Below are 25,055 nucleotides of genomic sequence, written 5' to 3'. Positions count from 1 at the left end.
CTTATTAAGCTAATTCAATTTATGATTATATTTCTATAAATTGAATCATTATATTCGTTCCATATTTATTTTGTTTTGTAAAGTATGGTAATGATGTAAATTGAAAATGACTATTTGAGTTTAAAATGCTATGTTTGAGATTTATTATCGAATTAGAGGACTAATTTGAACAAAAATAAGAAATTGTGTAACTTAGTGGTTATATGTTTTGACATTGAATTTGGTTGGAATGTAGTATGTTATATAATGAAATGAGAAAAACTTAATCAAATCATGGAAGAGCAAAATGTTTCACTAAACACTTTATGGACAGTAGTGGTAGTATGACTTTGAAAACTCACCAAAAATTGTAGGAATCGAGTTATAGGTTGAATAAAATATGAAATTAAATATTACTGAGTCTAGTTTTGCATAATATCAACGATGAAAGCAATGGAATTTTAGATTATGAGATCTAATACTTTTTAAGAGACAATATCAGAATGATTTTGGGTTCCCTTATTCTAACTTTGTAAAATAATTATAAATTGTACAAAAATGTTTAGGAGATGAAATTTATATGCCTAAAATATTAATGTGTATTTTCAAAGGAAACAAAATAAAACATAATATGAGACTTTTACTAAAAGATACTTAATTTTTAGTGAAGAAGATTCAAAGCTGCCTAGCAACAGAACATGGGAGGTTTAAAAAAAAAAACTGGTTTTAATATACTTTGAAATAAATTCTAAAATTTTTATGGTAAAATTTTCATTGAGTCTAGTTTAAAAAAAAAAAGCTGATCTTATTTTTTATTTTTGTAGGTCCGAATATAAATAATTTAGTGAATACTACTCAAGAAGACAACTTTGTTAAAAGTACATGTATTAGTGAAAGGAGATTTCATGTTCTATAAAAGCATGTCATACTAAGACTAAAGATTCTTGTATAAAACTTATAAATAAAGAAAGTGGAATGGAGAGAAGGAGGAGGAAAAATAATAGAAGAATTACAAATGAATTAATAGTTGATTATGACCGATCGAATCATATTGATGTGAATTTAATTGATTATTGAGATAGAGGATTAAATTGAATAAAAATGAAAAATATTAAAACTAAATGAAATGGTGCAATTGGTTTGGAATTCAGACAGTATGCTATTTTATGTATGAAATGATATTATAAGTGATGAATTGATGATGTTGAGATCGATTGAATGAGAATTGAAATTGTAAGGGAATTGGGAAAATGGTTATACTATTAATTGCTCCAGTGGAGTTATTTCAACTATAATGTCGATGAGCGCTTTTTACTTCAGACGTTCCGATGAGTGCTGGGCACAACATTTTCTTCAGTTATACCAATGAACACTGGGTGTAAACTAATTACTTCTGATGTTCATTTGAGGCACCGGGTGCCAACTGGTTACTTCGATTACGTGTCTGATGATGATTTACTTAACTAACTAAAATCACAACAAAGGCAAGCGCACTTATCAAGTAGTAGTATAGCTATGGTGAGTCGGGGATATCGTATCCACGAGGACTAAAAGTACTAGTAATTACTTTTTTTCTATTATTTAGCCTATAAATTGAAGGGTTGTTTTTAGTTTAAAATTAAACTAATTACTAAGGACTCGACAGAGAATGAATTGGGAAAATATTCTATGAAAACCATTGATAAAGACAATACCCAGGAAAGAATCCACCTAGACTTCAATTATTATTCTGAATATGAGTTAAATGATTTATTCACTTGCTTTGATCCGTAGAAATCCCTAAATTATATTAATATCTCTTTTGAGAGTAAAAATAACTGACTCCAGGTTGATTAATTGAAATCTCTTCCTAATTAAAACCCCTATTGTCGTATTAACTCTATCTATGGATTCCCTTATTATATTTGACTCTAATTCGGTAGATTTATGTTGTCCTATTTCTAGGATTTCATGCAACTCCAACCAATTATGCCAGATCTACTCTTAAACAGGGACTTTTGCTCCATTGAAATAAGCACATCAATCATGAATTAATATCCTAAAAACACTAACACATAAAGTAAGTACACATAATTGAGATCAAGAACAAATATTTATCATGTAACTCAAAAAAATAAAATAATAATATTCATCATATGTTTCATCTTCCCTAGGTATCTAGGGAATTTAGTTCATAATTTGGGAAGAAAACATCTCAAAATAAGGAAAACAACAAGACATAAAGAACCTAAAAACTTCTAGAGAAATTGAATGGAGATCTTCAATCTTGGTGGAGATCCTGCTTCTGAGTTGATTCTGACGGTGTTCTTTGAGTAATTTCTTCGTTCTACTCTGCGTGCTTCCCTAGATCCTCATCTAGTATGTATTTATAAGTTTTAAAATGCTCAAAAACCTTAAAAATTGGCTTTTTTGCGTATTAGGGAAATAGGGTTCAAAATCGACACGGGCTGGCACATGGGCGTGTGGCCAGCCCGTGTGGCTTACACAGGCATGTGTTCAGCCCGTGTGGGAGAAGGCTTGGCCGTGTGGATCCTTAAAATAGCCCGTTTTGTTCGATTTTGCCCTATTTTCCGCTCCTTTTGCTCCTCTATCTCTCCTAAGTATAGAAACATGAAATTAAAGGATTAAGAGCATTAAATTCACTAAATTATATAATAAATCATCCAAAAACATGCCAAGCATGGGATTAAAACATGTTACTTTTATGGTTTATCAAATATCCTCACACTTAAGCATTTTCTTGTCTTTAAGCAAAATTCTCAACTCACAATTAAAATTAAACTTTCTCAATTCATAATTCTCATCAATAATGTTTTATTATAATTCACAAATAATCATACATTGATAATTCAACTAAAAGAGCACTAAAGATTCAAACAATCCAAGTCACACATTTTTAAATCATGAAAACGTAGATATTTCCCCTTATCTAAGTAATTACCTGTAACACCCCAAACCCGTGACCGTCACCGGATTTGACCACGTGGTGTTACCGGGCTTACTTCCCTTATTTCTCTCTTTGAAATAATTGATTTCTGTTCCAGGCAGGCTAGCTAACTGCATCACCGTCACCTTAAAAATCATATCTCGAGTTTCAAAACTCGGAAACTGGTTTCGTAAATTTTCCCTGAATTTAGACTCACATACCCATCCATGGATTTATTTTTAGAATTTTTGGTTGGGCCAATTGGTACAGTTTATTAGTTAAAGTCACCCATGTTACAGGGATCGACTACTCTGACCTTCACGCGTTACAACTTGAATATATCTCTGTACAGGGCTTTAATACTGGTGCCGTTTGTTTCTAATGAAACTAGACTCAAAATGGAATCTGTACATATAAGGCATGACTCCTAATTCTTTCTGGATAATTTATGGTAAATTTTCAAAGTCGCGACAGGGGACCCAGAAACCGCTCTGGCCCTGTCTCACGAGAACTTTAATATTTCTCAGTATACTGCTCATATTGTCGTTTCGTTTCGTCCATATAAAAATAGATTCATCAAGGTTCAATTCCATAATTTACTCACTATTTAATTCTACTTCTACTATTTTTAGTGATTTTTCAATCTCATCTCACTGCTGCTGTCCGCAACAGTTACTGCAGTAGACTATGCCAATTTCATGAATCTTTCCTTGGCCTTAATCATCCATCATACATGACACAAATTATGGCCACCTTATCAAAATTAGAGTTTCTAAGACTCGTGGCTATAGGTTCTAGCATCCCACTCGACGACCACATAGGCCATTTTCACATGGCTTAAAGTTTACAACCCACAATTCGACAAAATATAATAGCCTATACATGCCAAATGTTCTTCAACAACGAAAACAATACCACAAGATTTCAGCCGGTGTGATGACTTCAACGACGGTCCCGATCACGCAAACAATACGAGTCCAAGAGACCTAAAATGGGTGACAAGAAAACACCGAGTGAGTTTATAACTCAGTAAGTCATAAGCATTCATCAACCATCCATTAATAAAATTTTCACAACATCAAACAATAAACGAGGCTAGGTACTTCATCCATATCGAAACTATACCATAATTCCTCGGACCTTTCGGTTCAATCTCATACCAAGTCGTACACCCACATTTCCTATACCATTTAATAGGATATTTGAAGCAATTTCCATACATCATTTTATTTCCGCAACAATCATGCAATTGAAATCATCACATAGATTTAAAACTTACCAACTCAACCCCGAGCATGAACATAGCATCTATTGGCCATGAACTCAATGTGCTTACTCTTTCCGCTGTCCAAACTCAACTCGATAAAATCACACCTCCATATAAATATTCAATCGATAGAACATACATATTAAATTCGCACACGTAGTGCTTAATAAACGATCTCGCACACTTAGTGCCATGCGATTTAAGCTCGCACACATAGTGCCATATAATTTAAGTTTGCACACTTAGTGCCATATAATTTAAGTTCGCACACTTAGTGCCATATAATTTAAGTTCGCACACTTAGTGCCATATAATTTAAGTTCGCACACTTAATGCCATATAATTTAAGTTCGCACACTTAGTGCCATACCTTCCAAGCCCGCACACTTAGTGCCAATCTTGTCACCGTGCCCATCTATTGCCCGCACACTTAGTGCCGAGACCAAACGCTCTACGCAAGTTACTACTTTTATACATTCATCAATGTCATCATTCCATACACACACATTTTATATACACACCATCTCATTAAACACAATTTGCATGGATATTATGACCATTTAAATCAATACCGAATACATGCTTAATGACTTACCTTATATTGGATGAAACGATTTCCAATCGGCTACTCGATTATCTTTGCTTTGCCTTTGTTTGATTTTCCCCCTTTGATGTCTTGATCTAGAATAAAAACATTTAGTAGTAAATTTTTTTTATTCTAATGTACAACATCATGAATCAACTCAACGAATTATCTCTATCACCCGAACTAAAATTCGCACCTTAACTTCATCTCATTACCCTTAAAGTCCGAATGCACACATACACAATTTATATACAAATTTCATCCTCACAATGTATATAATTCATTCGCCATTCACCACTCACCTAACAAAACTTCATATCAAATTTCCATGACCGATCACACCTATACTTACATTCCATATAGCGAACATTACTTGTATATGTACCCATAAATTAAATGTGAGAATTTAGCAAAGTTACCTTTGAAAGACTCACCGAACAACATGGAAATGTCCAGCTTTGGACAGCATTGAATTTTCAAATGAGACATGCATTAAACTTAACCGAATTTGTCATAAAATTTACAATATTGGACAGCATGTAAAAGCAAATTAAGGCAGCATAATAAGATAGTCACAATTGCACACGTCAACACATATTGAGCAGCCATACCACACCATTTACTTCACCATTTAGCCACGGTTTCCAGGAGCAAATTAATCCACACTCACCAAACAAAACTATCAAAATCTTACATGCATGTCGCATGCAACAACAATCTCAAGCATCGCAACACTTAAAACCGAACAGCTTAGGAAGAAATATAAAATATTTGCAAAGAACTGACCGAAAATTCCTCCAAGATGGAAATCACCTATTTGATTTGCTCCATTGTATTTCTCTATTATTGCTTCCTCTTCTTCTTCTAGTTACAACAATTGCAAAAGAAAGAAAACATGAACACTCCTTCTTCTTCTCAAGTCATGGTAATTGTAACAAAAATGAGAATGGATGAACAACAAGGATTTTTCTTTCTTCTTCCTCAACTCACTAAGCAATGAGGGCCATTCACCATTCTCTTCTCTTTTTTTTCTTTATTTCCTTCCATAATGCACTAGGCCAACATGTCTAGGACATGTTTTCTTTGCCCATCATCATGTCATGGCCGGCCACTAACCTTAAGAAATGGGTTATTTGACATGCAACTCCACCTTTGTGTTAACATGCACTAATAAGCCATTTAAAATTAGCCCATCATATTTCACCATGTTTCACATTGATCCCTATTTAATAATTTCTCACAAAATTGGTAAAATTAGAGAATGAAACTTCCACATATGCATGCACACACATAGTAAGCATAGAATATAACAATTAATTATTTTTGTGACTCGGTTTAGTGGTCCCGAAACCACTTTCCGACTAGGGTCAATTTAGGGCTGTCACATTACCTTTAATTCAAAACCGACAAGAATTGACATCCTCACTAAAGATTCACTCAAATCACTCAAAGTGTTTAAGGTTCAAAAATTACACACTCGAAAATCAAACATGAAAAGTCATTACCATAGGCTTGCATGAAAATCACATCTCCACCACTATAAAATGAGATGATACACAAATCAAAAGGTCTTTAAAGGGTTGTAATGGGGCTTGGGTTAAAAGTGTGGATAAAGGCTTAAAAATAGGGTTAGAATCAAGATCGAATTGATAAATTACCTAACTAGAAAAATAAACTAATGCTGAATAATTACATCAATCAAAATTATCAATAATAACATGAGCTTCTTCTAAAAATATGAAATTAACCGTTTAAGCTCAAATAACATATAACTAGTAATAATCAAAATAAATATACATATTTTTATTTATTTTTTTCACTTTTTTTTGAATTATGGATAATAAGAGATAATTTAATAGCTGAAACAAAAGAATATAGTTAGGCAACTGATCAAATCAAATCTCGACAAAAAAGGGAGTCAATAAAATAGGAAAAATTCTCATTGAATCAAAAAGAATGAGTTATGGGTTAATATTAAGGGTAGAACAAGAAACGGTTTATTAGGCTCAGTGAAGTCCTTGGGTTCATTCTGAGCGTCAGAATAAAACAATCAGTACTGAGGAGGATCCACTCCACGACACCTCCACGACGCCGCTCGATCATCCTCATATGTATCATGCTCGAGATACCCTGACGGGATATCTGGCCAACGAGTGTGAGTGTGGAGGACTACTCCGATGTGTCTAGGAGACTGAAGTGTCGAGTGAGGTGAGTTACGTAAGGGCTTAAGCAGATAGGGCCCTTATTGTGGCAGTCAGTTTGATGGCGGAAGGATAGTGTGATGAAGTACACCAAATCAAATATATGTTCATGCGCCTTGCTCCATAGATAATAGCGTCATGAGTGCTGGCAACTCTGGTGCTCTCTCTTCGACCTGTCAAAGTATGAGTTAAGAGGGCGTGAATGTACCGTAAGGCCAAGAGAGAGAGAAGTCGCCTTCAAGCGATTCGCGTTGTATGGTGTTTGACTTCCTGTAAGCTCAATCTAACAACGTGATGGTGAGTGGTGGATATATCGATGAAGTCGAAAGAAGTTCTCGGTGCTCATAAATTCCTCTCTATATAGTCTCATAGTAGCACTGAACTCTGGGTCACTCATCTGTCGCACTAAGGCACCAAGTCAGAATGTGATGGTGCCTGGCTTGTCATGAATCGTCATGACCTGCTGTACTAGAAAGGTCGAGCAAAACTCCAGCGTCAGATCCATGTAGGTGGGCTCGATGATGGTGAAGAATCGATTCTACAGAGCTGTGGTGATAATTGTGCAAACGTTATCAGTGAGGCGAACCTGCTCTAACATGACCCAATAGATATAGCGGCCTAGACTGAGCAGTTGTGCTCGAAGGAGCTGATCTAAATCCTCTTGAGGCCCACTGAGAATCGAAGATAGGGGTGGCTGGTTTCAACGGATGCGCTCAAAAAGGAGGTCCCACCAGGGCCTTTCTTCTTTTTCAAAGCGAGGACTGCGGTTTTAGTCTTGCCTCATGTGTTTGTCATAATGTACTTTTAGTAGTATAAAAATAAATGCTAATATCAAACAAAAGTGTAATAAGATGAACTAAAGCTGATGGGAATCAATAATACAATGAAGTAAGAAAATTAGCAAAAATGAAATCAACTAAAACCAACTAAATGGATAATCCTGCGGAACAAAATGAAACTAGTATCATGCATCAACTAAATCAATTTGATAACTAAATCATGAATCATCCCAAAATCCATCAGTAGAAGCAAATAAATAAATAAGAGTTAATAAATCAATAAAGCAGTAATAATTAGTAATAATAATAAGAAAGAAATCAATTAAAATAAAAACAAAGTAAAATAAAATAAAGAATTAATAATAATAAGATTAAATAGTAAATAAATAAAAGAGAATGGGAAAGAAATTGACGGTAGCCGGTATAGAGGTGCGGCAGTCGAAGGGTAAAACGGCAAGGGTCGTAGCTGGTGTGATTTGGTTGGTGCGCGAGATCGGGGCAATAGGTGGAGGTATAGGGGGAGGTGGTTTCAGCGATGTGAGAGACAAAGGGGGTCGGGGTTGAGAAAGATGAGAGAGGGGTGTGTAAGGGAGATGGTCGGACGAAAGGGGTGGAGGTCGTGCGCTGGGGGGTCTAGGGTTGGTACGCGGAGGAAGACAGAAATGGTGTGTCTGTCGGGGCTTAGATGGCTGGCCGGGCCTCTGTGTGTGTATGTGTGGCATGGGTTGTTCGAAAGGGGAGAGGGGAAAGAAGGAAAAAGGGAACTGAAGGAGGTAGGGGATGGTAGTGAAGGGAATGAGGGAAGGGAAAGGGAAAGGTCGGGACTGCGTGCTATGTAGGGGTAAATAGGGGCCGAAAAAAGGGTGAAAAGGGGCTTGCAGCGGCTAGGGTAAAGATTGGAGGAAAAAGACAAATCAAGAAGAAAAATAAAAGGGATTAGGGTTTTTAAGGGTGACACGGTCGTGTGAGTCCTGTATTGGGCCACACGCCTATGTGGCTTATGTTTAGCCCGTGTCGATTAAAAAATAGAAGCCCAGTCTTCATATGGCCTTGGACACGCCCATGTGTCCAGGCCGTGTGGTCTACATGCCAGTGTTGCACGGCCTTATCCAATCTCTTTCATTTCTCCCACACCCGTGTGACCTCCCACAAGCCCGTGTGGCACGACCATGTGCCTTGCCCGTGAAACTCTCTGACTTGTTTTAAATTTTAAAAATTAAGCTCCAGATTTCACACGACCTAGGACACGGTCGTGTGTCTAGGCCGTGTGGTCCACACGGTCGTGTCACACGCCCATGTGGAATGTTTTAGCCCATGTCTCTATCGATTTTTGGAAAAATTAAGTCCCAGGCTCTACACGGCCAATGACACGCCCGTGTGTCCAAGCTGTGTGGGTCACACGACCGTGTCGCCTTGTCGTGTAACTCATTGTCGCTTTTTTTTCAAAATTTAAAACTAAGTTAAAAGATCCACACGGCCTAGGACACACCCGTGTGTCCAGGCCGTGTGGGTTTTAAAAAAAATTAATTAAATTTTTTTAAAATAAATATAATGAGATAAAATTAGTAAATTAGGAATGTTAGCACTCAGGTTGCCTCTCGAGAAGCGCTTATTTAAAGTCTAAGATCGACTTACCTCGTATTCGCACGATCATGGTGGTTCACAGAGTCGAAACTCCTCTTTCTCGCTGTCAATTCTTTTATTCAAATAAGGTTTAAGTTGAGTAATGTTTACCTTAAAAGTGTCGAAATGAGAATGAGTTACCTCGACTGTACGTATGGGAAAACATTAAGTACCGTAAAAGGATCCGCTCCATTTGCGTTAAGCTTTGAAGTGGTGATTCAAGGATCTATTTTATCAATCAATAACTTGTCCCCAACCTTAAAGTGGTTCATTACATCCTTATGCTCGCTATGGCGTTGTTTCGGTTCTGCATCATGTATTCTCGGTTTCTCCTTGGCATGTGACCTCCATTCATCTAGTTCATTGATTTGTAGCCTTCATTCTTCATGAGTTGTTTAGTTTTGTCACATAGACTCGATCGTGGCTCTATCGCATTTTTCTGAAGGGTTTCCTGTAAATAATGTTGACCCACTAGGTTATTCATATTAACAGAACTCATAAAATTATCTCGATCACTAGATGTCTTAACAGAATCAAGAGCTTGGAGTTTTATTGTTTCATCTCCTACACGAAGTATGAGTTCACCTGTACCAACATCAATAATCGTTCTGGCAGTTGCTAAAAAGGGCCGCCCTAGAATTAAGGGTACATCATTATCCTCATCCATGTCTAGGACAACAAAATCGACTGGGAACATAAATTTATCAATTTTAACAATCACGTCTTCAACAATACCCTTAGGAATTCTAATGGTTCTATCTTCCAATTGAATACTTATCCTAGTTTGTTTGGGTTTCCCAAGACCTAGTTGTTTAAACATTTTATAGGGCATGACATTTATACTCGCCCCTAAATCAGCTAAAGCATTATTAACACTTAAACTACCAATTAAGCAAGGAATAGTAAAACTCCCTGGATCTTTCAATTTGTTGGGTAGTTTATTCTATAAGATAGCTGAGCAAACTGTATTTAGCTCTACGTGCGATGAATCATCTAACTTCTGCTTGTTTGCTAAAAGATGCTTTAAAAATTTTACGGAATTTGGCATCTGTGAAAGAGCTTCAATAAACGGTAACTTAATATTTAACTTTTTCAAAAGTTTAAGGAATTTACCAATTGTTCATTTGTGTGGTCTTTCCTTGTCGCATCTGGATATAGTACACAAGGTTTATACTCCTTACTTACTGGTTTTTGTTCATTGTGGCTTGCTCAACCTTACCATTGCTTACCATAGTTTCTTGCCTCAGTTTAGATTCAGATTCAGCTAACCCTTCTTCATCTCGAATAGTAATTGCATGAAACTGCTCTCTTAGGTTAGTTTCGATGTTGCTTGGCAAGCTACCTTATGGTCGTTCTGTAATCATCTTTGCCAATTAACCAATTTGATTTCAAGCCCTTGAATCGATGCTTGTTGATTTTTTAGTACGGTTTTGGTGTTTTGGAAATGGGTCTCTGGCACTGAAATAAATTTCGTCAACATCTCCTCAAGGTTCAGTTTCTTCTCTTGTTGGAAGCTTGGAGGGGGTTGTTGTCTTTGATTTTCTTAACCACCCCACGAGAAATTGGGATGGTTCCTCCAACTTGCGTTATAAGTGATACTATAGGGATTATTCTGAGGTCTAGAATTATTACCCATATAGTTGACTTGTTCGTTCTCTGTGCTAGGGTTGTAGGATAGGCATTCTAAATTGCTCATCCCTCCTCTATTTGTATCACACTGCATCATTGGATGTACCTGCATAGAACCATATAAACCATCAATCTTTTTACTCAAAAGTTCTACCTGATTTGACAACATGGTGACCGAATCAACGTTAAAAACACCGACTGCTTTTATTGGCTTTGTTCTCATGACTTGCCATTGATAATTGTTCAGTGGAATCTCTTCTATAAACTCATAAGCCGCTTTAGGTGTTTTGTTATTTAAAATCCCACTGGTGGTTGTGTCGATCAGTTGCCTAGTTGAGGGGTTCAAACCATTGTAAAAAGTTTGAACCTGTAGCCATAGATGTAACCCATGGTGAGGGCACCTTCTCAATAAATCCTTATACCTCTCCCATGCATCGTAAAGGGTTTCTAAATCCATTTGCATAAAGGAAGAGATACCATTCTTCAGCTTGGCTATCCTAGCCGATGGAAATTACTTTAATAAAAACTTTTCGGTCATTTGCTCCCATGTAGTGATAGAACCTCGTGGTAGGGAGTTAAAAAAATTGTTTAGCCTTATTCCTCAAAGATAAAGGAAACAACTGAAGGTGAATGACATAATCAGAAATGCCATTAATCTTAAAAGTGTCGTAGAATTCTAGGAAATTAGCCAAATGAGTATTTGGGTCTTCATCCTACAAACCATCAAACTGAATAAACTATTGAATCATTTGAATAGTGTTAGGTTTCAGTTTAAAATTATTTACAAATAGTAGGTCCAACAATACTTGATTCAGCCCTAGTTAAATTGGTCTTGGCATAATCATACATAGTATGAGGAGCAGGATTTGGATTTGTAGGATTCACAGGAAGTAGTTGATTATTCTAATTTTTTGCCATCTCTTTAGTATTAATAACTTCCTCTTGCTCCTCATTGTACTTTTTCGGCTCTGCCTTGCTTCTCTACGGTTTCTACGAGCTATACTTTCGATCTCACTCAAATATGAGAGGTCTTGATGGGTTTCTTCTAGTCATATACTAAAGGAACCTGCCAGAAGCAAACAAAAAGAAAAATTAGTAAACAGAATTAAACTAAAAACAAAAATAAAATGCAAAGAAACTAAAAATGGCTAAAATAATAAAAATTAAGTGTTCCTAATATCTTAGTCCCCGGCAATAGCGCCAAAACTTGATGATGATTCACTTAACTAACTAAAATCACGACAAAGGCAATTGCACGATGACTAAAAGTACTAGTGATTACTTTTTTTTCTATTATTTAGCCTATAAATTGAAGTGTTATTTTTAATCTAAAATTAAACTAATTACTAAGGACTTGACAGAGAATGAATTGGGAAAATATTCTAAGAAAACCAATGATAAAGACAATACCCAGGAAAGAATCCACCTAAACTTCACTTATTATTCTGAATCTGAGTTAAATTATTTATTCACTTGCCTTGATCCATAGAAATCCCTAAATTATATTAATATCTCTTTCGAGGGTAAAAATAACTGACTCTGGATTGATTAATTCAAATATCTTTCTAATTAAAACCCCTATTGTCGCAGTAACTCAATCTATGGATTCCCCTATTAGATTTGACTTTAATCCGGTAGATTTACGTTGTCCTATTTCTAGGATTGCATGTATCCACTCAATTATGTCAGATTTACTCTTAAACAGGGACTTTTGCTCCACTGAAATAAGCAAATCAATCATGAATTAATATTCTAGAAACATTAACACATGAAGTAAGTACACATAATTGAGATCAAGAACAAATATTTATCATGTAACTTAGAAAAATCAAATAATAATATTTATCATAGGTTTCATCTTCCCTAGGTATGTAAGGAATTTAGTTCATAATTTGGGAAGAAAACATCTCAAAATAAGGAAAACAACAAGACATAAAGAACCCAAAAACTTCTAGAGAAGTTGAATGGAGATCTTCAATCTTGGAGGAGATCCTTCTTCTGAGTTGATTCCAACGCCGTTCTTCGAGTAATTTCTTCGTTCTACTCTGCGTGCTTCCCTAGGTCCTTTTCTAGTATGTATTTATAAACTTTAGAATGCTCAGAAACCCTAAAAATTGGCTTTTTTTTGCATATTAAGGAAACATGGTTCGAAATCGACATGGGCTGGCACGTTGGCGTGTGGCCAGCCACTTAACCTGTGTGGGAGAAGGCTTGGCAGTGTGGATCCTTAAAATAGCCCATTTTATCTAATTCATTTTGCTCTTCTATGCTCTCCTAAGTATAGAAACATGAAATTAAAGGATTAAGAGCATCAAATTCACTAAATTATATAATAAATCATCCAAAAACATGCCAAGCATGGGATTAAAACATGTTACTTTTATGGTTTATCAATGTCGATGAGTGCTGGGCACAATTTTTACTTCGGTCATATCGATGAGCGCTGGGAGCAATATATTTTCTTCGAAAATTATCCGATAAGGCACTGGGTGCCAAATTAGGGTGTTGGTTGGATTTGTGTATCTGTTCATGTCCAAGTTAAGGTGATAAGGATTTAATACGTAAAAATTTATAATGATAATGAAAAGAATTGTTAATGTGAAAGAAACTTGTAAACTGGATTTATGAGTTCAAAAGATTAGTACGAAATTGTGATGAATTCAACGATTCAGTTTGAAAAATGACATGTTAATATGATATATTCCTAACTAGCTATTGGTTCATATTTAAGATGATTCATAAGACACGTTTATCATGAGATATTATGTGTTGATGATGAACTGAATTGTGATTGTTAAATTGAATGTGAATATACATTGAATTGTAATGAAATCATTATCATAAGATAAGAACAATGTACAGGATACGAATATGCAAATACGACCAAATTCAGGGTGTAATGTGTAATTGAAAAATAATTACGGGATATGATATGTGAAAAATGAATGGTTCCATCGGGCGTGATATTATATTTGGAATTGGAAGCTTGAAAATGAAATGAAATAGATTGATAATAAAATAATGTAATGAAATGAGTTATGTGAAATTGGTATGAGTTTGGGACTTGATTAAAGATATCAAAATGAAATAGTATGCAGTTATGGCATCAATTGTGAAAATATTTATTTTTGTGGATCATGATAAAGGACATACGTGAACTTCTGTGTGAATAAATTGGAAATGAGCCCTAGGGGAGGCTGAAATGAATATGAATGAGTCAACCGACTTCAGAAAGAGACTTTAATGGTTTATTGTTGTGGAATGAACATGGAATTGATTCTTATAATGTTAAGGGTATAAATTTTTTATTCAATATTGGTATTGAATTTTAAAAATAAAACTTTACGATAGGTGTTGACATATAAATGGCATCGATCACTTCTATTGCAATGCTAAATGAATTGGTTTTCCACTTTATATGAATGACATACTAGTTGGATGTTACAATTTTCTTAACTTGTAATTTTGTTATTTGAATTCTAGGAATATTACTGACTTTCATTGCTCAACATACGGTTTGTTTTTCATGCACATGTTAGGTATAATTCATGATATTTGAATTACGATTTCAACATCCAGTCAACAATCCCGAACTCATCAACGTTTTTATATTTTGTTTTTATTCTAAGTTGGCATTTACCTAGTTGAGTCTAATTTTGGTTTGTTCTTAAGTGAATGCTCCTATTGAATGTGCCATGTGATGGATGTTTGGTTCATATTCAACCTTGGATTAGTTTTTGGAGCTTTTGTGAGCTCGTATAAATCCCTTAAATGGTTCGTTATTGTGATTAATGTTTGTTTGATTAAATTAAATCTTACAACATTTAAATTTAAATAAAACTGATCGTAGTCGCTTCGGCGATGAATGTGACATCCTATAGCTCAGGCCCAGTGATCGAGTTGGGTGTAAGGTGTTACACCAACACTAATTCATGTCTAGTCAGAGGTAAGACCATGAAGTTAAAATAAATGTTATCACTTGAACAGGCCACAATACCTTTTGGAAAATTCCTAAAGTATATAAACTTCCCTTATCTGCCACAGTTACATTTACTTTGCAACCAATCTTGCAACAGCCTTCCCACATCTTGACATATGGTACGAGTGGGAGGTGTAACTTGAGCAAGTACTTATCGAGATATCATAGTTATTGAAAATTTCAAAACTTAAAACATTTTTATAAAATTAAAAAAATAAATTTGAGTTAGTTTGGGGACTTTAGAATCAATTGAATATCAGAGTAAACACGAAAGCTTATCATTTGCTTTATGTTATACCACTTCACTGTAGCAATAAAAGCATCTTTTAAGGAAAATTTTATTCCAACTTGTAAATCACCGAAATTTGTAGAAGAACTCACATGACCGAGCCTTCTATGAAGAAGTTCTGGAAATTCTAACTCACTTTCAGTATTAAGGTCGACATTAAGCATGTGGGGTGAAGGTGCATATATTGTAAATGTAACACCCCTAACCCGTATCCATCGCTAGAACAGAGTTACAAAGTATTACTGGAGTTTACAGATCAAATAAATAGACATTTCAAACAATTCATATCATATAATATTCATGTTAGAAACCAATCAAGATCAAACATATTGTCCCTTATACGAGCCCTTGAGGTCCAAAATAAGCGTTAGAAACAAGTTGGGACTAAATCAGATACTCAAAGAATTTTTCTGAAAACATTGAAATTTTTCAAAGCTGCAGGGGTCACACGGCCATGTGGACATTTGAAATAAGAACACACGGTCGTGTCCCAGCCTGTGTCTGTTCCTGTGTAAGTATACTAAATTGGATCACACAGCCAAGCCATACGCTTGTGTGCTAGGCCGTGTGAACATATTGACATGCAAACCTTTACAAGCTACAGGGGACACACGGCCATGTCACCTGGCCGTGTGTCACACATGGTTGAGAAAAATGCCTGTGTCTCTGCCCGTGTGGACCAAAATAGGCTATTTTACAAGCCATTTTTCTCACCCAACAAGGCATGTACCTACAGTTAACATTGTGCATATAAACAAGCCATATTATGGCATCCAAAACAAGTAAAATCAAGTCTTAAACATGTAGTATATTCACATACAACCAATATGCCCTTAGGCACCTCAAATGACAATTATAAACATGTTTAACCATGTAATCCACGTAACCAAGTAATCAACCAACTTTTATGTATAACTGCATTAATACACAACATGTAAATCATTTACCAAAACTTACCATTTGGTACCAATTGTACCACTTACTCAATAGCATCAAATACATATACACTTACTAAAGCATAGTACCAAATCACACTAAGTTATAAAACATACCTCATATGCATATTCAACTACTATTTTACCTTTCATAATTCAACCACAAATCATTCCACACATCAACATTACAAGGCAAATTATGCAAATACCAAAATACCAAAACACAAGCTAAATAAGTGGCTAATCTCAACAAAGCACATATAGGCCAACATTTGCCAAAATAACCTATACATGCCATTATAACTTTAACCAAGACATCAAAATCTACCAATATAATCTCTGGATAGTGTGATAGGTCTCCGTCGAGCTTCCAGTAATATGAAAAGTAAGGAAAAACAACTACGTAAGCAATGAATGCTTAGTAAGCTCGTATAAACTTTAATCATATCTATCTATTTCAAATATGAAATTTACACAATTTAAACATTACCACTCTTTCATAAACACAAACATATTTCCACTTGGAAACTTACCATTACAATGCATAACCTATAATTAACATGCATAATCCAACCAAAGCTTGGCCAAAACCTAATCCTTCACACCATACATATTAGCATACATCGTACAAATCATAAGCACATTAGCATGAATAGCCATTTAATCTTTACATATATCATTTGAATCTATTACTTATCTTAAGTTTCCTGCATCCTACCAATAAGCATTCATACTTTCAAACATATGGCTAAGCATATTTCAATCATCATAAACTCATACCTTTTTCAGACTTTCATATTATCACTTGTAGAAGCATTTGTTGAACCTCTCTTTTTTTTCATACCCGTTAAACCACTAGAATAATATCTGATACACGGGAATCTCTCACACTAAGTGCCAACATGTGATCGAAGCCACTACTATTACATATCTCATTTCAGTGCTCTCTCTTGAGCCATATATGGGTCTGCTCACACAAGCTATTAGTCAGGACGTAGCTATACAGTGCTGCTCACACAAGCTGTCAAGTAACCGCAACACATGCCGAAAACTTAGCCATTGGTAGGACGTACAAGACTAGCACCCAAAACACGGTAACCCCTAATGACATCTCATTTGTATCCTATATATTCCTAAGGTTCAAACGGTACTCGATAGTCATCGTGCGTCGTTGAATTTTCCTCATTTCATTGTAAGCTAAATTGTATAATAACATATATATATATATATATATATATATATATATATATATATATAATCACATTCATTTTAATAAAAAATATACATAGTATAGTTCATACGAACTTACCTGGCTAAATTGCAGAAATACCAAAGTTCAAGGGCATTTTGGTAATTTTTTATTTTCCTCGATTTTCCACCTAATCTTGATCTAAATTAATAATTTCATTCAATATATTAATTTAGACAATAAAAAAACTCATTTCATGCAGTTTGGTCATTTTTGACATTTTTACAAAATTACCCCTAAAATTTTACTTTTATTCAATTTAATCTCTAAGCCTAAAACATGCAAATTAATCATTTTTAGTGCAAACCCATGCTAGCTGAATATTCATGGCATTCATTACAGTCCATTTTTTCAGAAATTTCACAACAAACCCTTGTATTTTTACTATTTCAACAATTTATTCCCTAATTGGAAAATTCATCAAAATTACTTAACAAAATACTTTTAAATATTTACCAGCATCTCAAATTCATCATTTAATAACTAAAATCATATAGATTCATCAATGGCAACATTCAAAATCTTTAACAGTTTCAAAATCGAAGGTACAAGCTAACTGGACCTAGTTGCAACGATCTCAAAAACATAAAAATTATTGAAAACGGGGCTAAATTGAACTTACATGAACCATTAAAAGAATGGTCGAAACTTGAAGCTTCCATGGATTCTTTTTTTTTCTTTTTATTCGTGAAGAAGAAGTCACCAGAATAAATACAAAAATTTTGGTTTTATTTTAATTTAATTTAATTATCAAATTACCATTTTGCCATTGATTAAATAAATAAATAAAACACCAAAGTCATTTCCATATTTGTCCATCACATAAATATATGGCATAATTACCATCAAAGGAAGGTTTAATTTCACAATTGGTCCTTCAATTTAATTAAATTCTAACTAAATAAACTTATTTACAATTTAATCCCAAACTAATTAGGACTACAAGAACAATTAATCCAAAAGCTAGTGGATTCAATCATAACACCACCGCTTGGAAACTTTGACCATTGTTTAATTACCATTAAATTCCATTTTCCCTTATTCAATTAACCATTTAATCACTCAAATCAAATAGTGATTAAGTTTTACATCTTTTACAATTTAGTCCTTTTTAATTAATTAACTATCGAAACATTAAAAATTTTCAAAAAAACTTTAATACCACCTTAATAACACTCCATAAATATTTATAAAAATATTGACGACTCGGTTTATAAAAACGAGGTCTTGATATCTCATTTTCTAAAACCACTTAACCTTAGGGCCTTACCACTTGAACTTAATTAATCATTCGAATATCATAAATTATCATATCAAAAATCTTTTTAAAACCATATTTGATTTGTAAATATTAAATAATAATATTCATGAACTTACTCGTCAGATTTGGAGGCCTCGAAACTACTATTTCCGACACCACTGAAAAACGGGCTGTTACAGTAAAATTTGGATATGTTCTTCCAACATTGTCCGGACCTTCACCTTCAGAACCACTCCCTTCTAGTTCAGTAGGAATAACTTCTGGTTCAAAAAATAATACAATTTTCAAACCATCCAACCCGAACTCCCGGATTGTATCATCATCAATTTCAGATCTCTTTCACTCTTAACTCCCTCTTTGTTCTCTTCATTCTCAGCTCCCTCTCCTTCTTTGTTCCCAACTTCTTCTTCTTTCCTAACATCCTCTTCATTATTAATCCTAGTTGCATGTCCAGAGTTGGATTTCCCTTTGTCGGTGTATGTTGTAGGGAGTACATCATCCGTTCTTATAAACCATACGTTAAAACCAAAACTACTTACAGATTGCCCACCGGTGTAACTTGATGATATACTCGCATAAGTGTTTCCAACATAGAACATCGACATTGGGAAGTTGAAATCGAAAACACTCATAGAATGTCGTGTCGAGATCTCCAAGTTCAGTTTACCAACTAACCCCGAGTGTACACCAAACTTGAAACTGAGGGCTGAAACTAAGGAATGTCTTCCCATTGATGATTTCAACATTTTCTAATAAAATCTTTGTAACAACACTGTGAAACCACAGGCAACCGTGTGGTTGGACTTTCTGCTTCTAGTTATTGAAACCAATTTACTGAAACTATTGTCAAACTCGAACCACTTTCCTCATCTTCACCCAAATAACCTGTTTCACATGTAAAACAAAAACATTATACAGAAAAATAAGTACTCATTATCCAAATTAAAACAACACTTACTTGAACTAATTTATTTTGTTGGGTCAATTTTTAAACTTTAGGTTTTTAGCATCAACAATGGCTTCCTTATGCAAACCTTCTTACGAAAACAATCTGCTCGAAATATGTAAACCTCTACACAGAATGTCTACAATTTATAGGAAATTCTACCACTGAATATAAAACATAATTTCAAAATGTTGAAGAAGATTGGACATTACAAGTAAAAGAAAAAAACGCTAAGCATTTTTTTTTTTGTGAAAATTTTTTAAAGATAACATTATTATTTGCCATGAAAAAGATTGGATGAGATGTGACCTTTTTTTCCCTAGATTTCGGGGGTAGGATTAAGGTTTTAAGGTTATTTAGGATCATGGATTTAAGAAACACGCCTTGGAGGACACCTTTAGTTGGGATAAAAATGCCTCTTGTAGTAAAAGTTTTCATTTTTTCTCTTAAAAAACGACCTATTCAAGGAAAAACAACCTAAAACCGTTAATTCCTTTTAAAATTGGCATATTTGCCTAATTAACCCAATAAACATGTTTATAGTTAAATTTAAATAACAATATTATTTATGATTGTTACACAGTGATTCGAACAAAGCTGAAGAAAACAAAATTTAAAAAAAAAAATTGAGAAAGACCTGACATAAGCTGATCAAATCTATCAATTTCGAACCCTACATAGTACAACTTTTCAAGGCAACCACTACAAGAATGTCTTTTTTTGAAGAAAAAGAAGCTTCAAAACCAAAGATGATGATACAAATAATGAGATATTTATGTCGTGTTTATATCTATGTATCCAAAATTACGATAGTATAACCCCCCAAAAAAAGAAGAAGCAATTTTTCAACAAATAGTAAAAAAAAAAAAGAAAAAAAGAGAGTGCTTATAGTATAAGCAAGAGTGGGAGTGGAAGCATATTTATCTATTACTACCTATTTCCGGATTTATGGTACTTCCGTTGGCCCTGAACCACGGAAAAGATGGAAGTCTTTTGTTTCTTTTGTTTGACACCAAAGATAAAGGACCTCAAGGGAACATTGGAGCGAGGGTCCTGTTGGCCAGTGCCGTGGCGGCTTTTGGAACCCTGTACTCCCCAATCTTCACTCAACTTGGTCAGTGCCTTCTCAGCATCACGCTGCAATGCAGCCGCCAGGTCCAAACCAGCTTGCAGTTCATCCCCCACCCTGTTGTTCTCTTGTTTCATGTTCAATATTTCGCCTTGGAATTTGGCCGCTTGGAAACTCGTGAACCTGAACTCCTCGTCCTCCGCACTTGCTTTCAACGCCTTGGTGATCTCCTCTTGGATTTCGCATAAGGACGCGAACCTGTTCTTCAGTTCTTCTTTCAGTGACTTGCTTTTTTCAACCCACAGGCTCAGCTCCGTCTGTATTTCTCTCAGGTGCTTGTATAATGGTCGTACGTCTGATTTTACTGAGTACTTGCTTGTGCTGCTTCCCTCTTGGTTTTGTGATCTTTCCTCTAGTTTTAATACCTCACTCTCTAAATCTTTTACCCCGGTTTGGTACTTTTGTACTTCGTATAATGTTGAGCTGAATCTGAACCAGAAATCCAAATTCTCTTCTAGCAGTTCGTCGATGTTCGTCCGGAACCTTTCTTCCACTGCCGATTTTTCCGAGTCCAAAAGCTGGCCCAGAGCTACTTCTTTCTTTTCTTTCTCTTGTTTCACTTCTTTTACTTCCTTCACTTCTTTCTCTTCTGCTGGAATTGCTGATGTAGTTGCAGACGCTGGTATGCATTCGAATTCCTCGGATTGGTCAGCGTTGCTGGTTTTGGCGATACCGCTTTGGTTTCGGCTTACTTTCAGACGTAAAGATCGAATCTCTTCGTCTTTCTTGGAGTTGCTGTTCTTCAATTCTTTTAACTGCAATGTTAGTTCAAACAGTTCGTTTTGATGATTTGCTTCCAGTTCCATCAACTTCTTCTTGGTTTCCTCCAAGCTCTGAGACAGTTCAGCGTATTCATGTTCTTTTGAGTCGGATTTGGGTACAGTGTTGGCTATCAGTGACGAAGCTTGCCCCACAACTTTAGCCATTGCTTTTAGCTCTTCATAATCATCTGAAACCTTAGAACTTTTACGGCTAACGCTTCCTTCTTCTGCAGATTTCGGAACAGAACTTACTGCTTTTGGTTCATTGGCTTCCTTTGCAGATTTCGGAACAGAACTTACTGCTTTCGATTCATTGGCTTCTTCTGCAGATTTCGGAACAGAACTTACTGCTTTCGGTTCATCGGCTTTCTCTACAGATTTTGGAACAGAACTTATTGCTTTCGATTCATCGGCCATGGCAGTGGCGGTGGGGGTCCGACCTTGGACGTGTTCTTCAGACCTTTTTTCGGATTCGACTTCAGACCCTTTTTCGGTTTTGACTTCTACCGGGGAACTTGCGGGTTTAGGGGTCAAAAATTCCTTGCCTGCTTTTGCCCTCTTGGGCTTTTCTTTGGTTTCCTTCTTGGCGGAGGCAGGCAAGCTTTTGGAGGTTTCAAGATCCTCAACAGGCTTTACTTTCTTGGAAAGTTCATCAAGATTAGAATGTGCTGCATTGAAATTAGATTGCAGATTGTTGCTTCGGTCTTCAACACTGTAGTTTAGATCCTGAACCCCTAGCAACTTAATCTCCATCTCTGTTAACTTCTTCTTCATATCATGGTTCCTATCCATGAGATTGTCTTTCTTACCATCTTCTAGGCTTTGAATCAAGGCTAGAAGTTCGTCATTTTCTAATCTTAATCTCTGAATAAGAGCAGTCTGAGATGAAACTATAGTTTCTAAGCTGGTCACCTTGTTCACTAACACATCAATCTTCTCCGCCATGTCTGTCATATCGTCATCATCGCCATCCTTGGACTCCATTTCCTCCTTTCTCTGTTCCACCATGTTAGCCGCTTTCGCTTCCATTTTTTTCGCCCTTTCTTCTGCAATTCTCGATACCTCTGCAGCAGATTCATTGGATAGAAGCACTTTCTTCAAAGCATCCAACTTCCCCCTTGCATCATTGATCCTATTTTGCTCTACTTCAGCTTCCACAACCGCCCTCTCCTGTGTCTTTTGCAGATGATCCAATGTGTCTTTGCACGATTTCAAAGCCGTCGCCGCCATTAAGTTCCGAGCTTCATCGTCGTCAATCAGCTTCCCTTCACCAAATTCATCTTGCAAAGTATCAACTTTCTCCTGCATTTCTTTGATCTCATTCTCAACTTCCCAGTACTTGGCCAATCCACTCTCATAAGAACTCTTAACAAATTCCTTCTCCGTCTGCAACGCCAGGATTCGTTTCTGAAGCTTATCAATCTTCCCAATTCCCTCTTCCTTGGTCAAACCGGACTTGGGAACTGCCGTAGCTGCTTTCGTCGCTTTCTTCTCTTTCACTTTCTTCTTGGTATTTGTTATGAACTTCAATTCTTTAACAGGTAGCTTCGGAACCTTAGGGACTTTGCACATGTTATTAGAAGGCTTCCTTGGCCTGGGTGGGCAATCATCGTCGTCATAGTCATCTATGCCGAACCGGACTTGATCGGGACAAACAGCAGCAATGGTGTTGTTTGCATTCTGTAACTCGGTTGATAAGTGATCATATCGATCGGCTAAGGCACGGTAACCACGGAAAAATTCTTCCACGAAACTTATGATTTCAGGCCTCTTTTTGTAGTACATTTCGGCTTTTTGCATAAACGAATCTCCATCTTCTTCGATGAGTTTAAGCACTTGAGATACCTTTTCCTCCATATCTGCAAATTTTCCCAGATTTCCAGTCACACAGATAAAGCTTCTATGTTTCAACTCTAAAACACTATATATACAGTTACATAGGATGGATCCTGTTATCATTTTTCTTAAAGTTCCCTTTTAAGATTTACAATCTCATTAAGAAAATTTCATGATCAGAAACATAAATAAAGGGTGAGTGTTGGATCACAACCAAACTTAATTAAAAATTATCTCATGAAAAAAAAAAAAACCCAGAAATTCTTATGCATTCAACATCAAAAAGTATTATTACCATGAAGGTTTTGTTCCATCCATTTTGATTGCTTAGTTCTGATATGGCTAGCCATCCACCATGAGTAAGCATTGCTAGCAGCTCTTTGCAACATCTTGTCTTGTGTATATTTAAAATGCAGAAAGAAAGAAAAAAAGGTTTGTTTCAAGCTAAGTAAGAACCCCCTGAAAGCATGCAAAAAGCTCTCTTTATCTTCCAATAAAATAAAGAGAAAGACATAGGAAAGCTAATCAAGAGAAGAAAAAAAAGTTAGTTTTGAGAATGAAATGTGAAGACAAAGAAATTAGTGTGTTTTTGTTTTGTTATGGGAAATAGTATGGAAGGGAGCAAACCTCGCCCGAATTATATTCTTCAAACAATGAAGCTTTCTTTGTGCCTTCACGTGGTAGTCTTTCTTTCAACAGGTGTTCCCCCTACTTTCTTGGTTTAGATATTAGGATGATTTCACCTTTTCTATTTTTGTTGATTTTATGATTTTATTTTATTTAATCAATAACATTTTCGAAAATTAAAAACTAAAATGATTTTTCTAAAATATAATGCATTATAAAAAATGTTCAATTTTTTAGAAAGATAAAAGGAAATATTATTGTAAGAAAAATATTTGCAAAGTAAGGCCTTTAGGTTGGTTTTTTTTTAATTAATTAGGCCTTTAGATTGGTTTTAAAATTAATTAGGGAAATAGGTCGATTTTAATGGAAAGCGGGTCCAGTTAAGCGAGGTTTTTGCACAAGTGTCAGTAAATTGCTCGTCCAACTGGATGTGCTTTCCCTCAACAATAAAAAAGCAACGAATTTTTTAATGTTACCTCGCCAACGGTAAAAAAAAAAATTAAACTTCCAACGGTAATTTTTTTTACCCTATAAATACCCCAAATTTCAATTTTTTCATTCACTTCCTTCTTTCAACTCTCTCAAACCCTCTCAAGTATCTCAACTCTCTCGTTTTGATTGTGTTTGATATTTTCATTTAAAAATAATATTTTAATTATCTCGTATTTTATTTGTTAAAATTGATTTTTTATGAATGATCACCTCTCTAATCCACTTCAAAGATAAGCATATTTCCTTCACCCAAGCAGTAATGGTAAGACAAAAATTTAAATTTCGTTAATTTCAATAATGTTAAATTTAATTTTTTTTAATTTGAAATTATTTTTATTGTGTAAATAGGCGGATGATCGTGTTTTGAAAGGCTTCATTTATAAAATGGGAAAGCATGCAATCCATGAAATTTATGGCCACTTGTAAGCGGTTGGATTCTTACATGCGTCTTGTATGTCAGGGGCTGCAAACTCGATTTGGCACTAATCAGCGTCTTGGTGGAAAGATTGAGGCCCGAAACACACTTTCCACCTTCTATGCAGTGAGTGTACAATCACACTC

At 35.3% G+C, this 25,055-nt stretch overlaps 1 protein-coding gene and 1 non-coding gene across 2 annotated transcripts; one reads left to right on the top strand and one right to left on the bottom strand.

The window, feature by feature from the left end:
* The first annotated feature begins 11,373 nt into the window (after nt 1-11,373).
* LOC128282778 (small nucleolar RNA R71) lies at nt 11,374-11,480 on the top strand. The gene has a single exon (XR_008273132.1). It is a non-coding gene; the product is annotated as a small nucleolar RNA R71 (small nucleolar RNA).
* An 8,711-nt stretch (nt 11,481-20,191) lies between these two features.
* On the bottom strand, nt 20,192-24,003 carry LOC108458533 (protein NETWORKED 2D-like). The gene is made up of 2 exons (XM_053020616.1): nt 23,671-24,003; nt 20,192-23,398 (listed from the first exon to the last, which is right to left on the bottom strand). Exons 1-2 carry the CDS (start codon nt 23,762-23,764, stop codon nt 20,580-20,582), a joined length of 2,913 nt encoding a protein of 970 aa, XP_052876576.1. The 5' UTR covers nt 23,765-24,003; the 3' UTR covers nt 20,192-20,579.
* Between the last annotated feature and the right edge of the window lie 1,052 nt (nt 24,004-25,055).

Source organism: Gossypium arboreum, chromosome 10 (genome assembly GCF_025698485.1).
Source record: "Gossypium arboreum isolate Shixiya-1 chromosome 10, ASM2569848v2, whole genome shotgun sequence".
Taxonomy (NCBI): domain Eukaryota; kingdom Viridiplantae; phylum Streptophyta; class Magnoliopsida; order Malvales; family Malvaceae; genus Gossypium; species Gossypium arboreum.
Note: the sequence above shows the minus strand (reverse complement) of the source record. Positions and strands in the feature narration are given on the sequence as shown.